Source organism: Planococcus citri, chromosome 4 (genome assembly GCF_950023065.1).
Source record: "Planococcus citri chromosome 4, ihPlaCitr1.1, whole genome shotgun sequence".
Taxonomy (NCBI): Eukaryota; Metazoa; Arthropoda; class Insecta; order Hemiptera; family Pseudococcidae; genus Planococcus; species Planococcus citri.
In genome coordinates, this window is record NC_088680.1 from 35,033,514 (window position 1) to 35,049,834 (window position 16,321).

General features: G+C 34.2%; 1 protein-coding gene across 3 annotated transcripts in view; it reads right to left on the minus strand.

The window, feature by feature from the left end:
* LOC135843186 (scavenger receptor class B member 1-like) overlaps nt 1–16,321 on the minus strand; it is a 118,245-nt gene that overhangs the window by 99,304 nt on the left and 2,620 nt on the right. Inside the window, exon 2 of one of the 3 annotated variants that reach the window (XM_065360972.1) lies at nt 12,715–12,774. The exons of 1 other annotated variant lie outside the window; for it this stretch is intronic. In XM_065360972.1, coding sequence (XP_065217044.1) covers nt 12,715–12,774 — 60 coding nt within the window. Of the gene's footprint in view, nt 1–1,110; nt 1,705–12,714; nt 12,775–16,321 lie in introns of those variants that run through there. One more of the 3 variants, XM_065360971.1, reaches the window with a different exon arrangement.

Here is a 16,321-nt window from a genome sequence, read left to right on the forward strand (position 1 = left end):
TTGCGAAACTGGCGAAGAATCGGATGCATTAAACCCTGGAAGTGCTTATTAAGCGTTATACATTCTCATTGGACACATTCGGCTCTAACATTATAGTAATCATTAAGTCGACGCAAACAGCACGACGTCATAGGTAATAAAATTCTCATACGTTTAGCCTAGACCCTGGAGAGTATGAAGGTATATATTAATCACATTGCACAGGGTATACCATTAATTAGTACACTAAATAATTTTATACTCCGTTCACGAATTCGATACTCTTTATGTATGGCTATTTCGATTATCGATCGATATTTTCTACAATATAAAACGATCTTCGGAAAGGGCAAACAACGTACAAAATGGCCTATTTTGTTTACGTTTTCTCATTTCTGGTATGTCATTCGAATGCGATCGAAATGCCTCGAGCGAAATTGTTAATTTGTGATCGAGTCTCGTATATAGTCGTAGGTGTTTGTATATTATGGTATTTCATAAAATGTAAAAATATCTAGATTCAAGGACGTCGTCGATGAAGATCAAAATCAAGTTATCGAATTATTTATCTCGCCGTTACATCTTGTCGATGATGAAAAAAATTATTTTTCAAGTCTTTCGTCGTAATCTGGTAATTTATACGACAGAGTTCGCGTAAATATCGAGATTTTTTGGCAAATTCTTAGGAAGGCCGAAAAACCCATCTACTGGTTAAGGCAATCGATTTATTCGCATATTTTAAAAATGGTTGGAAAATGGTGCAATAATGTCGCCCTTGCTTATTTTTCAACACTGCGAATATTTTTTTCTCGTTGACGGGAAACTATTGTACAGTTTATAGCCGGATGATTGAAAGCATCCTCGAAATATTTGTCGTTTACATGTTCACTACACTCAACTAGATTAAGAAACAGTTGTAAGTTTAATGTAATTAACGCGAATGGCTTTTAAAATTTTTTTTCACAAATTAACACCGATGTAGAAAGGACCTCCAAATTCCAAAGAGGTTTAATAAATTTAAGAAATTCCAGTCTCAAAATACACTGCTAAGTTGACGAATGGCTAAAATTAGGCCAAATCTGCGGATCAAAGGGGTTGGTAAAATGAATCACATGAGGCACAAGTACTTACATTTATTTTTGTTCTCTTGCTGCGATAATTTTCCTCGGAATAATATTCGATCGATGACTGCCGAAGCGCTCAAGCTTTCGCTATTAGGATTAGCTTCCCTGGATGTATTATTAGCTCCGATGGTAGTAGTAGTGCTGTTACTATAAGGGTTGTTCGGATCGATGGGAGGTTCGTGAGTATTCACCAAATTATAAATTTGCCTACCGCGTCTACTCGACCGGTCGGTAAAACCGGCGAAAACTTTGAAAATGTCCCTCATCGCGACAAAATTTTCGACAGTCAAAAAAAAACTCGAAAAAACTCAACACAATATCGATCAAAAAGCGTTAGGAGAAAAATGTCCAAAAAATGGCGCGAATGCGAAAACCAATCAATAAGTACTTGAAAATCGATTCGTTTCTGAGTAGATACAACAGAACTGAAGCAAAAAACTTTACGAATTGTTAAAACCTTGCGCGATGCTTTACGATTAAAATCACGTGAAGTACAAAACCAGTTAGTTAGCAAGTCAGTATCAGTGGTAATTTGCTACTTCGGCTCTCCAAATACTTCTGCTGGCGGATCGTTCTTCCAAAGACGTTTTGCTTTACGTCTCCCACCTGACCACGGCGGCAAACTCGTCCGATCTTGTTTCTTTGTCGTTAAACGCCGTTGTAGTAAATAAAAAATTACTTATCTATGCAATTACGCGCGTAGTATCTATGGATTGGTGGTTTTTCATTTTCTAAATTACACCTAGCGTACGTATGTACTCTCGCTGTCGTCGAAGTCGAAGACGACACGTCGTAAGCCTACGTCAGTATTATCCAAATCGCCGAAAACACCATTACGCAAACTGAAATTTTCCGTCAACTTTCCCAACCCAACGGTATAATTATTACCCTCGTGAAGTCATCGTATCGAATATTAAGCTTCAAATTACCGGTATCAATGTGACTTATGACGATGCGAGGGGTCTGTGTCTCTGTTTGTATGCAGTTTATGCTGTTTACTATATCTTTTGTGTTGTGTTGCAGCGAAAAACATATTATATCGAACGTAAATATAATTAAGAGTGACGGTGGTCTTTATTGTTTATGATTGTGTATGGAAAAAATTGCCTCTATGAGGTTTATACGAGTATATTTAGTTAAACCAATTTTTATACGGCTGTAGGGGTCATATGTAAGTAGATGAAAAGTACCTATAGTGAGATAAGTACCTTTGGATACGTTTGACCAATTCATCGGTCCTCGAAGTAATTTTTGAGACTGTCACTAATACGATTACGTGAGGAATGGATGTTTGCAGAAGCCATTTTTCAGCTTCAATTGCAGGATGTGAAATACCAAACACGTGCATCTTTTGTGTGCAGTGTAATTAGTACTTTGTGCTGAGCGATAATTTCATTCAACTCTTGAATAAGTAACGTCTATTGGGTAATTGTTATCTTACGAGTACAAAAATAAAATTATAACTTCACTGAAATAATGAGATAAAATTTAGAAGTACATACCTCTTACGTTTAGTGCTTAATGAAAATTGAAAATAACTTATTAAAGAAAAGCATTTACTCGATGAAACATACTTTTCCTTCATTCCTGTTTTCTTATTCACTTCGTTTCTGCGACTGTTTAACAATTCTGCGGATTCAAAAAGCTTGAAAATCAATGAAAGAAGTTTCTCACAAAAAAATCTGAATTTTTATAAAAATTCAAGACTTTCGGTTTCTTTTTTTTTAATTTTTTAAAATACATAAATACAATTTTTAAAAATCTCGGCCCTAAAAAAAAATTGAAAATAGGTACCTAATACACTTTTTTTTTATTCTTTAAGTCTCGATTTTGCAAAAATTGTGATAGATCCCATCTTTTTCAAATTTGCCAAAAAAAACACGCTTTCTTGCTAAAAAATTGTGGGTTCTCGGAAAAAATTTCAAAATGTCTCATTTTTTTCAAAAAAAATATCTAAAAGTCTTACTTTTCTGTCAGGAATTAAGTACCAAGAATAAAAAAATATCGATTTTCGACAAAAATTGCGCAAAAAGTAGATATATTTTGTTGCCAGTAGGAAATTGCTAAAAAGTCGTGTTTTTTGCAAAATTGCATGAAAAAGTTTACTTTTGCCCCTAAAATTTAGCACTGAAAACTTTGGCTTTTTGACAAAACGTACCTACCGCTTTTTATCAACAAATTGCAAAACATCCAACTTTTTTTGACTAAAATTGCAAAAAAATATCACCCTTTACCAATAATTGTCTAACAAACCTTCATGCTTTTTGCTAAAATTATCAATCTTCCTTTTTTCTCTTTTTTCATTTTGATAAAAATTGCCAAACAGTAGGTAGAAATGACTTTTTACCGATCGTTCCCAAAAAATCCTGCTTTGAATTTTGCAAATTTACTGTCAATAAGTGCTTTGCTTTTTCCCCAAAAAATTCTAAAAATTGTGGTTTTTTGCAAAAAAATTTCAAAAGTCTCTTTTTTCTTTTAATGTTATCCTATACATGTCGTTTTTTTTTGGCAGAAATCGCTGAAAAGCCCTTTTGTTCCGCTGACATTGTCAAAAGTCTCGCTTTTTGCCATAAATTGCCAAAAAACTCACTTGTAATCTATGTTGGTGAATATTGTTAATTAATTTGATAATTTCAATCTATGTGTTCCAATGTACCTACTATGTACCTACCTATGTAACTGCAGACGCTAAAAGCCTTTGGGTGTCTTTAAATAAATATTTTTCAGTTCAGTTTAGTGCTCAAAATTTACTATAATTTCGCGTTTTTTAATCAAAAAGTTGCATAATAGTTCAATTTTTTTGGAAATAATTGCCTAAAAGTCCTACTTCCATTTTTTTAGATTTTAATTAGAAACAAAAAGTTCTGGTTTTTTCGGTGATTTTTTTTCTGTATTAAAATCTTTTGTTCATGTTTTGTCTCTTTTTGGTTACTTTTTCAAGCTTTTTTGGTAACTAAAGTTACTTTTTTTTGGAAAAAAAAATGAGTACGAGCCTTAAAAATTCAGAAAAAATTTAATTTTAATGGGGGAAAATGATGGATGACTAATGAAAACAACAAAACAAAAAAAATTGATGGATGTTTAAATATCAGGCTTGAGAGAAATATCCCAATAACAGAAAAATTTTTGAACTGGACAAAGATAAACCCAAAAAACTTGCAAAAATGCATCGCCTGCCAAAATTTTAGACGCTAAATTGTATTTTTCGATTTTTGGTGAATTTTTAAAAATTGATTACGAGCCAAAAATGTGAAAAACCAAAATTTTACCAAATTGACCTTGAAAGCTGAAATTTGGTATATACCCTAATTTCGACACTCCAAATCGATTGGAAACGGTTTAAGACTGTGTTTTTTTTTAGCAGTTCTGGAGTTTCCAGAAAATTTTTTAAAGTAGAAATTTCCTCAAAAGTTTACCCAATGAAGTCAGATAACTGAAATTTACTTTCTACCCTAATTTCAACATGCTGAGTCGATTGGAGATAGTTTTGAGCCGTTTTGAAGCCGCTAGCAACTTTTTGGAATTTCCAGTTTTGACTTTTAAAAAACTGCTGAAGGCTTCAGAACTGCTCAAAACGGTTCAAAACCATTTTCAATTCATTTAGGTCGAAAAAAATAGGGTAAATTCAAAATTTCAGTTTTCTCGGTCAACTTTGCCAAATTTCGAATTTTTTTGGGGCTTTTTAAGCTCAAGTATTTGGCTTTCAAAAATTCACCTAAAATCGAAAAATAGTTGGCATAGATACCTTACTTGTCACATAAATGAAACAAAAGAGGACAAAAAAATCGAAAAAAATTCAAAACACTAAAAAAATTTTCAATAGGATTTTTTTCAGTGCAAAAAAAATGTAGAAAGTTGAGTTTTCAACTTTTAGCTCAAAATTGGAAAAATAATCACGTCTCTTTTCATGGGGAATTTTGAGAAGAAAAAATGTCGAAGAATTGAAAATTTTTTGTCACAAAAATCAAATTTTAAGAAAAACTAAAAACTTTACTGATACGAAAAAAATGAAAAGAGGGAAATCAGATTAGCATGAAATTTTTCACCGGAAAAATCTGTTTCATTAACGTGCGACTTGTTAAAATTTGCGTAATGACCCATCCTCCTCTCCCCAATCGGGATTGGAGAAAAAAATTAAAAAACTGTCTTAATTTAGACTATTCAGTATTCAAGCAGTATTTTTTTTTCATTTCAGTTTAATTTGCTTTCATCAATTTTTAATACTTACTTGATTACATTATTTAACCAGTTTTTAATTGAACCATCTTCAGATCATATGGTCAGTGTAAGCAATATTTACAACACCCATCGTAACTGTGCAATATTTACCACGTTTAGAGAAAGAAAACAACATAGGTACTTAATGATGACCTTCTAGGGTATGTATTACAAACCTACAAATTTAGTTCTAACGTATAAGTAATCTCACCGCTAAATTTGCATTATGTGCTTGATTTCAGTTTTTCACTAAAATTATCAGGTTCGATTCGATCGAGTTATTCTTTTCTGAATGAATCTATTTTGTATTGCATTTCTGAATATTTTTTTCGGTGCGTATTTTCATTCAGAATCATTGAACCTTATTACACTCCTGCATACCTTTTAGGAAATCTATTCATATTAAGTACTTATAAAGTTGCATTATCGCAATAAACACGTAGGTACTTTGTTATCTGGTAAACATAGATAACTGATAAGTATGTATTTTTGTAACTTAATTTTGGCCCTCTTTTTTCAACGGTATAAGGTATACATGGGTATTATACACAGACATCCGGAATGGTGTATTTTTCATAAGTTGCGGTTATATTATAGGTATGGTACCTAAGTATATTATGTATTTTCACATCAGATTGGAACATTTCCAAATGCAATTTTTAATCTATCAATAATATACTCGAGATACTTGCAATAAACTTCTGGGTAATTTAAACGATAAATGTATGCTAATCGAATTACTTACAATCATTTTCAACGCGAATTCACATCGTTTACGGCGCGCAACGAGAATAAGAAATTCAATAACGTTTTCGTCGAAAAATTATTTTACCAGAAAATAACCATCCGTAGCTGTAGGTGGTATCTGTTTCTGGCACGACGTTTTTAAAAATAACATTTAAGTATTTCGCTTGTTTTTCCAGCGTGAAATGCGACTTGAGGTATTGTGGGTGGTTTTAGAGCTTTTCGCGGATCGAGCGGCGATAAAGTTGATGGTATAGTCATCTGTACGATTTGTATCGTGTACCTACGTATCGTATTGTACTACCTACTTCTACCGCTATGTAATAATACCTACGTAAGCAATGTTGAGTGACGAGCGTGGACTTGAAAGTTTGACTTTGGTGTTCGTTGCTGTAATTTAATCGACTGAAAAATACGGGCGAGATTGAATTATTTTATTTACTTTGATATCTTTTATAATATTCGAACAAATGTAAAGAGCAGTGTGGGCCTTTTTTCATCATTACTGGTTTTAAAAGAATTTTATTATGGTATCGAAAAATGGGCTCAATATTCACTGCTTATGAGGGAAGCCCCTGATTCCGGAATCTCTGATTGAAACGAAACTTGGATAGGTTGAAAGAGGTTCTGAAAAGTCCCCATCCTCCAAGTTTCAGTTGTTGAATTTTATTCATTGATTTTTAGCAAATTTTTGAAGTTTTGATTTTGTAGGAAATGAACACCGAATTAAAAAAATTCATTTTCTGACTAGAATCTCGGATCCGGCCAATGGTGGTATTAATCGATCACGTATCAAACACACACCTTTTGACCAAAATTTGAGCTGCTGAAGTTCATCTGGTGGGGAGATATAGTGATTTCTCGATTCAAAACCTCAAGAGGCCACACAGACAGACGACCGTGACGGGCTAGACAGGTAGGCCATTGACTTCAACAGGCCGGATGGACATATAAATGACCTTGGGAAGCCATATTGACAGGTCAGTGACCTTGATGTGTCAGACAGACGGGCTCGAGAAGCCAGATAAACGTGTCAATGACCTTAAGAGGCTAGACAGGAAGACACACAACCTTGAATAGCCAGACAGACGGGTCATTCACATTTTTAAAAAAACAAAGAGACAGGTCAATAACCTTAAGCGGCTAGAGGTGAAAGTAGACCATCTTGGGAAGCCGTATTAATGGGTCAGTAACCTTATAAGAAGCCAGACAGACAGATGGCTGACCGGCCCAAAGAGCTTAAGAGACCAGCCAGGAAGACAGACCACCCTGAGAAGCCAGACAGATGGGTCAATGACCTTGAGAGAACATACAGGTGGACAGATGACCTTGGGAAGCCAGATAGGCATGCAAACAACCTCGAGAGGTTATAGACGAACAGACAACCATGAGGAGCTGGATTGGTAGGTCAGTGACCTTAAGAGGCCAGACAAACAGGCAGACTGACAAATGACCTTGGGAAGCCAGAAAGATGAGTCAATAGGCTGAAAACCTGACCTGGATGATCAGATAAGACCAGACTGGATCTGATCAGATCAAATTTTGTTAGGTTTAACCTTTCATGTGTCTCACAAAATGCTCGATTGCTGTTTTTCAAAGTGAGATATCTACTGGGAACTTCAATTTTCTCGCATTTTTGAAGCTCTGTAAAAATGGTCATGAGAAATTTTTTCTCAATTCTCATGTTTAACGAATTATTACAGTATTTTTACATCATGCATATTAATGAAATAAATTATCTACAGATTTTCGTTTAGCTCTGCTTGTCGTTAGCTGAACTATGACCTAGAAAAAAGATTCCTAAAGCCTGTAATTATAGCTACCCAATCTCACATTTTGAGATTTTCGTGCATTTCTTTGGAAAAAATATTATTTTGACTCCAAAAAATACAGTTTTTCTCGCTCATGCCAAAAGAGGTCCTCAAAAAGCTATACTAGTCAGTCGGAAAGATGATTTTCACAGTTGTACATAATTATAAGCTCAATCGTACATTTCAGTACCTATTTTTTTTTTTTTTTTTTTTTTTTTTTTGAAAAACATAGACTTCTAAAAAATACTATTTTCCATACTTACGTCAGAATTGAACCTCCAGCCTCTAAACTTGATTATAATTTGTCCAAAAATGTGGTTTTCTGATTGGCATCAATTTAGCAATTTTTGGACAATTTTAGACAATTTGAAACCCTGCAGTACAAAACCCTCAACTTTCTGTTTAGATGGCTGAAATTTTTTGAGCTGTCTTATGGGTTCTCATGCTCTAGTTACAAAATAATTTAAGATGATTTTCAAGTTGAAAAAAAATGCTATCCACGAAGCTAGAAGTAACTATATGAAACTGATGAAAGATTATTTTATTTTTATTTGATTTAATTCATTTTTCCTTTTCAAGAACTCCCTCATCCCTACCACTCATAAACCAATAACCCACCAACACATCTAACCCAATTGAACAAATTATGATTTACTTTTAAATATCTACGATAAAAAAAAGAAAACGAAAAGAAGACTTATCGTATTCAATTTTTCATTCCATCCAGAGTAAAAGAAGAAAATTCCAACGGCGTTTTAACAATATAACCAAGCAGCTTATTCCTTCCTATCCCTGCTTCTCATTTATACCTCTTTACCTCAAACAACCATAAATACTAATAACTCGGTTTGCTCGCGAATGGCATTATAATGTGAGCAGAAAGACGTTAATATACGCGATGAAATCTCTTCCTCGGTATAATATCTTTCACTCGGATATAGCTCGTAGAAAATATTATAATTAAATTTTTCAAATTTACGTCGCCGTCGTTTGTTAAACATTATCGAACGATAGAATCTAAAACCCCAAAAGAACAACTTCGTCTTATTCTAATTACCACGCCAAGCCGAGAAAATACCTCTTTATGCTAATCACTGTACTCTGTAGGTTTAAAAGATATTACAGCAAAATTCTGTTGAAAATTTTTTTTCACTCCTTTTTTTTTCTTTATTTTTTGGTTACATATTTGAAAGGATAAGTATAGCTATGCTATATATACGAATGAACGTTAATTAAACAAACGAATTTTCCAAATTACAGCGCAGTTCTCTGGTTTTGGTGGTTGAAGTGGCAGAATTGTAGAGATAGAGGTGCCCTTCGTATACGTATAGATATTTTTTTACACTCTTTTTTTCGCTTTCTATACGATTCGCGAATGGTAATGGTGAAAAATTTAATTAATTTTTTCAACTGCGATGGTTGTTTCGAAATAGAAACTAGAGTTCAAAATGTACGAGAGTACGAATGAGAGTACCATGCGTCAAATTTCACAAAAGTTGTCTGATTCGCTATTTTGGCAAATTGCTTTTGTTAAATTCTTCTTCATCGTACGTTTTTGCAAACACGTGTTACCTACATAAAATGAGTACGAGATGTGTTCGAGTCCGAAACCAAATGTTTAAGTATCAAAGTGTATATTTATGGCTGATCCGAGGGCTTTGAGAGGAGGAGAAGGGGTATTTATTATACAAGTAGGTAAACAAGAAGACGACTTTATTCGACTAACTTCTTTTAAATAAATTCATCTTCGGAATGATTATATCGAAGAAAAAAAATTCATCTAAATGGGTACTCGATAATCGTGTAATTTTTTCTAGACGTTAACGAACGAAGGCCAATTTTGCATACCTGCCTATCGAAATGACGTGACGTTTAAATGCGAAATATAGTTGAAAAAAAAGAACACACATCTAATATATTTTTATTGTTTAATTAATTTTTTTTTGCACCGCATGTATACATCATATAAGTGGCAAGTACGTCGTTTAATTCGATGGCCACGGTAAATGTTTGGTTTATAAGCGTAATTTATCGAATCAACAGCACTTGGAATTATCAAACTCGTATTATGTCATTAATCACTTTTTATACGAAAGATGGTGTTAGGAGGGGGGTAAGGTGCGGTGATGGCTTAGGCTTGTTAAAACGTTAGCTACTGAATTTTTCATCGCAACAGACTCTCGGCGCACATCTCGAGAGGTGTATGATTAATGCTCTCTCTGTCTCTCTGCCTCTTCCTCCTCGATACTCGATTACCGGCTGATTTTCAATTAAACGTTTGAATTTTACCGAGAACACTGTTGATATAAGCGCCATACTCGTATAATCGCGAAGGGATAGTCTTTTAGGGGCTGGGTCTATCGTGTTGATTACTATATGTACTCGTATACGAGAAAGCCAACTTTCTCGCAGCGTTAAACGGATCATTTGTTTGGTATACAGTATACTTACACGTAAAAATCAATATCAATATTATATTTCAAAAGGCTGCCTTTAGCTTCAAGCTACTACGTAGCTGGGCTCACAGCTCACAGCTCACATTTTGGAAAAATTTAATGGCGTGAAGAACACGACGACGAAATACTGAGTGCAGACAATGTTAACCGATACCTTAGCATCCCCGTTAATTAAAGCAACTTTCAAATACGTATCGAATATCGTAAACATTCCAATAATGATGATTCGATTGTTTAGCCTTGTTTATTTCACTTTGACAGAGGGAATATTTTTTGAAATTATTTCGTTGCTTCTACATCGTCGAAAAAGGCTCCGCGTGTAGTGAGAAATTCTCGTGTAAAATTACGATGTAGTGTATTGGCGCGAAGCAACAGGTTAATTCGTTAGCGTTTGGAAAATTCAACGAAAACGAATGGAAATTGAAAAATAATAATAAATTATTAATTATCGAGATGAACGTTACAAAACCTACGTGAAATTTACAACCTTTGCACGCGGCGTTTTAGAAATTCAAATTTTTAAACTCGGCTGAAAAAAAATATAAAATTATTTTAAGAATGGTTTCATTCGCATAGAAGCCCCGACGAGCCAATATCTAAATTTTCCTTTTGTTCTAAAAGCGATAAAAATTAATCAAATTTTCAAAGGTTTCCAATACTTACTTAGTTCAGAATGGAAATTTTTTTTGAAACACTAGGGTACTAGTATCAATTAAACGAAAGTATCAACATTTTAGTCGACTCAAGGTGATGCCTAGATATTTTTTAATGGGTCGTTTCTGCGCAACATGCCAACTAGGTACATATTCGAGAATCCAGGAATGTATTTCATAAATGACGACTTCCGTTCCGTTTGTTAAGACAAAAAAATAGTATGCATATTACTCATCACTTCACAGTATAGCCAATTACTACACTATTACGTAGAGAAAGTTTCGAAACGGGGGAATTTTTTGAAAAATTATTTTTCTACATTGACATAGGTACGAGTATTAGGTATTTTTAAATAAGTAAATAAAAGAAATCATCTACGATTGTAATGATTTACCAATAATTAAGTTGAACAATTTCCTCGTCAATTATACTTGTATCCGTTTAGGAAAAGAAATGAGCTAATTTTCCCAATGACGTACTTATCCTATAATGTCTTCTTTTTTTTCACACCATAATTGATAATTATTTAGATCGGGTGAAGAACAACAAGAACAGCGAGGGCAAGACGGGTAGGAATGAGAATATGGGGGAAAATGAAAAAAAAAATGAAGCAAGCAAATGGGAGGGCAAGAGTACAGAAAATTGATGAGAAGAAGTGGAAAAAAATAGGCATCGAGTCGTTAAAATTAGAGATAAGTATTTAGAAAAAATTGGAAATTAAAATGAAGTTTTAAAGGTTGGGAGTGGGAAGGAGTTCGTGAAAAAAAAACTCGAAAAAAGTTTGAATTAAAAAATATCTATAGAGAAAAAGAACTCAGAAAACTAATCAAAATTACCTATTTGAAGCTTGCAGCGCATTTTTTTGTTGGAAATTCCAGTTTGCCAAAAACACTCTACCGACTTCACAGTGCATCGATGAAAGTTTCAAAATGACACTTGTAGTAGATTTTGGATGTCAAAAATAGGATGCTCGGAAAATTTTAGTTTTTTTAGTTGAACAATAAATAATTCTACATTGAATTTTCCAGTTTTCTTATAATGAAATGACTGGGAAAAAATAGTGGTCGAATAGGTTCTTAATTTGAACCTGAACCATTTGCGTTCTTACGTACTCCAAAGTTCGAGATTTCAGAAAGCTTCTGGAAAATCTGGAATTCTCAAAAATATGCTGGAAGCTCCAGAAAAACTCGAAACAACCTTTAATCAATTTGCAAGGTCAGAGGTACAAAATTTACCTAGTTTCAGCTCATCGACTTAATTAAATAAAATTTTGATATTGAATTGTATTTTCCAAATTTTTTTTGGAGGATCCAGAATTCCTCCAAACGACTCAAAAACGTTACCAATCGATATTTGAGGTCAAAAATAGGCTACATACACAAATTCGATGTTTTAGCTCATATTGGTAAACTTTTTGTTTTTTCATATATTTGCGCTTTTGATTTTTCAAAATTCGAGAAATGGAATTCAAGTCGCGAAATTATTCCTGTTGTGGTATTTCATACATGCTTTTTTGATCCAGCTTCGTTAGACCAAAAAATGTTCTTCCTGCTTGGATCTCTCCTTCGTTATGGAATTCTAACAAAAAGAGATGAAATATCCCACGAACGAAGAACTTTTCAAAACAAATTAGTCTTCAGTAAACAATTTTTCCCAAAAGGGAGAGAAAAACTTAGAAATTATAGGTGTTATAATGTTTTCAGGTGAATTAATATTCAAAATACGTACCTATTGATTTATTGTCGTAATTCGTGATTTTCCGATGGAATATCAGAAAATGCTTCAATTCTAAAACATTTCAAAAAAATAATTTCAATTACCATCATTTTTTTTTTCAAATGAAAAACGAGCATAAATTTTTACAAAATATTCGTACATACGTAGTTAAGTACCCACTACGTTTGCTCTTGTTATTTATTTTCACTTTCCACAGATATGTATTTCTGAATACGTATTTTTCATTTCTTTATATTTTATAGCCTGTTATGATATGAACCTCATTTCTCCAATTTAAAAAGAAAATACTCATTTTGATAGAAAAAAATGATTATATTTTTAAAATGCTTAAAAGTTATTTTCATGTTCGTAATTTTGACCCTATGAGGCCCATTTGGAAAAGGGTTCATGAGCCCCAAATTTTTTTTATACCTACTCGTATCATGAAAATTTACCGAATTTGAAATTTTTTAAGTGAATAGGTACTTATTTTGTATTTGGAATACGAAGGACCTAAGACGGACTGAAGAGGGGAAGGGGAGAGGAGATGGGTTTAAATGCCTTCAAAATTTCTAAAATGAGTGGATAGTTTTGTAATTTTTGAACATTTTGTCATCACATAGACTTCTTGGATCCTTTGAATGAAAAATGAGCCCCGAAGAATAATTTTGACTCCGTGTGACCCATTTGGGGGGGGGGGAGAAGGTCTCACATGTATCCTAATTTTTTTTTAATTATGAAAATTTGGCGAGTTTGAAAGTTTTTTGAATGAAAAAACAAAGTAAATACTCAAATTGTACTTGGGGTACAAAGAGCCGCAGACCGGCTTCAAGAGAGGCAGAGAGAAGGGGTTGAATGCCCCAAAATTTCGAAAAGAAGTATTTTAACGAAGTCAATGTCAAAAATTACAAAAATACGTCTTATTATATTTTTGAAATTTCGAGGCATTCAACTTTCTCTCTCCCTACCGCTCTCAAGTCCGCTCCGGTCCTTTCGTATTCCTAGTACAATCTGAGTGTTTAGTTTAATTTTTCAGTCAAAAATCGTTCAAATGGGAAAATTTCCATAATTTAAAAATAATTTGGGGTACATGAATCCCCTCCCCCCATGGACCTCGAATTCATAGGATTTAAGAAGCCAATGCGACGACAAAACGTACAAAAATTACGAAAATACTTGTTTTCGAAATTTTGGGACATTTACCCCCCTCCCCTTCCTCCCTCTCTCCTTCTTGAGTCCGTCTCGGATCTTTCGTATCCCTCCTAACACATTTTGTGTACATATTTACTGTAATTTTTCATTGAAAAATTTTTGTATTTCCCCCCATTTTGAACTAAATTTTGGGATGCTGCAGGTCCCCCCCCCCTCCAGTAGCTCTTTCGGGTCCAAAATGCATCGTAATGAGCAAGTACTCGTGTATTTTGGGATTTTAAAGTAAAAGAAAAAATTCACCATGTTTTCCTATAAACTTTGGGGCATGGGTTAAAAATCAACATTTTTGAGCTTAAATTTTCAGGATCTCACTTTTTGGGGATTATGAATCGATCTAGCTTTTGATAACGATGAAATTCGAAAAAAGAAATGTCATCAGGTATAAATAAGGAGCACTCCCTATTCTATATGTATGTTACGCTATCAAAATCGTATAAAAATCGATTCGAGTATCGCACTGTGGCTGTGTAGGTACGTCTACGTACCTATGTAGTATGTACTTCTGCTTACACGATTTTTAATCAAACTACTCTCATGACGTTTACTACGAATAACAATTCGACCAATGGATGAAGCGGCGAAGTATTGTATTAAAATTTCGCGTATGTATTCTCCAGAGTGTAAAAGAGAAAAAATATTTTTCAAGGATGACTTTTTGTTTAGCTGGAGTGTAATTTGCTAGTACTTCTGTATGGGAAATGAAAGGCGCGGAAGGACGCAGGTATAAATAAGAAGAAAGTCAAACGAAACGTGTGTAATATGAAAATAGTATTATGCGAGCAAAATCGTCGTTTTCGAGAATTGCAAATCAAATACAGTAGATTATTGTCTTGTAACGCGACCTGATTATCATTTAGAAATTTTCCGACTAAATTTTCTGCATAGAAATTCAACGTGATTTGAATTCACCTCGTTTTTTTTATTGCGTCGCGTCGCCTCGCGAGTCTGCTCCCTCTATAGAACGTGGTCTGATACTCGTATATCATTTTTCACGCGCGAAATTGGAATCATTTTATATAATTCAACGATACAGAAAATACTCGAACCGAGTTTACCACCGACCTTGAAAAAAAAAAAGAACTTGGATCAAATCCAATAGGCTTTTTTTCCCTTTTGTGTGTTGTTTGTCTGTTCCTTGCGTCATTGTTGAGAAAAACCCGACCTGTGTACGCGGTTTTTGGGCGAATTTTAATACGAGTTTACGCCAAGATTAGGATTCTGGATTTAGCTAACTGAGGTGTCGCAGTCGCACAGGAGGCGGCCTGTGTACTTGTGATGACACCTACGATATTCTCATTAAGTTAATTTCACTCTCGTTATATCGTTTCTCGCAGCGTTTCACGAGCATTAAGCTTTTGTTTTGATATGTTTTATAGTAGATGATCAAATGTTTGAAATCTCGTACCTCTATTTATAAGAGGGTGTTTAATGAAGGAAAGCTTGACGCTTATTTCAAGGTGTCATGTCGTTGCGTGGTTCGGTATAATATAAACAAATTCGTGCGTAAACGTTAACCTTTTTATTTAAATTTACTTTTTTTTCTGATACCTATTCCTCTTCTTCTTCTTCTTCTCCTCCTGGTTGCTTGTTAAAACGAAACCTATGCAGGGAGGTTCAGTCTGGTCGGTGCCTGTAATGAAGTATTTCCGCCTTCGACCTCCTCCTATGTAGCCCCTACGTGAATAAAATTACCGCAAAAATTTTTACGACCATCGAATCGAGAGTAGAGAGAAGAAAGAGGATACGATTGAAATGCAGAACCATGTCCTTTAGAGTCCGAAATTTAATAATTTCGCGATGATTTATTATCCACGTATCTGTTAATAGGACTAGGAATCTATCGAAACAAACCCTCAATGTTAAACGAGTTGGTTAATTAAACACTCGATAATCAACTCCGCTCCTAAATAATGTAACCTAACCTAACCTAATCGTGATCGACAAACTAGACATTCGTATAAATACGAGCAGGATCAGCACCATAACCGTAAACGAGAAAAAGAAATATCCTGCGACATATCCGCGTTAAATTTAATTGAAAAAGTATGTAATATACTGACGTGACGGAAATGATAAATTCCCAAATCCCAAGTACCAACCATGACTACTAATTCACGAGTATAGTAAACTGGAGCGAGTGGGTTCTGTATACTCTTGTGGAACTACTCGTATTCGTACGAGTAGTTCGACGCGATGGCGCGAAATTGCCAAATACTTGCTCGAGAAAAATTCAAATTCGAGCGCCAACGCCAACCAAGGATAATCCGAACCGAAAATCTACCGAAATAGATTCCTATTCGGCTTTTGTCTCGTAAAAGTACTATAAAATTTGCCAGTTCGGTTTATACATACCTAGAAGAAAAAGAAGGGAGGCTGCAGGCTGCGATCTGCGAGTCGAATCTTATAC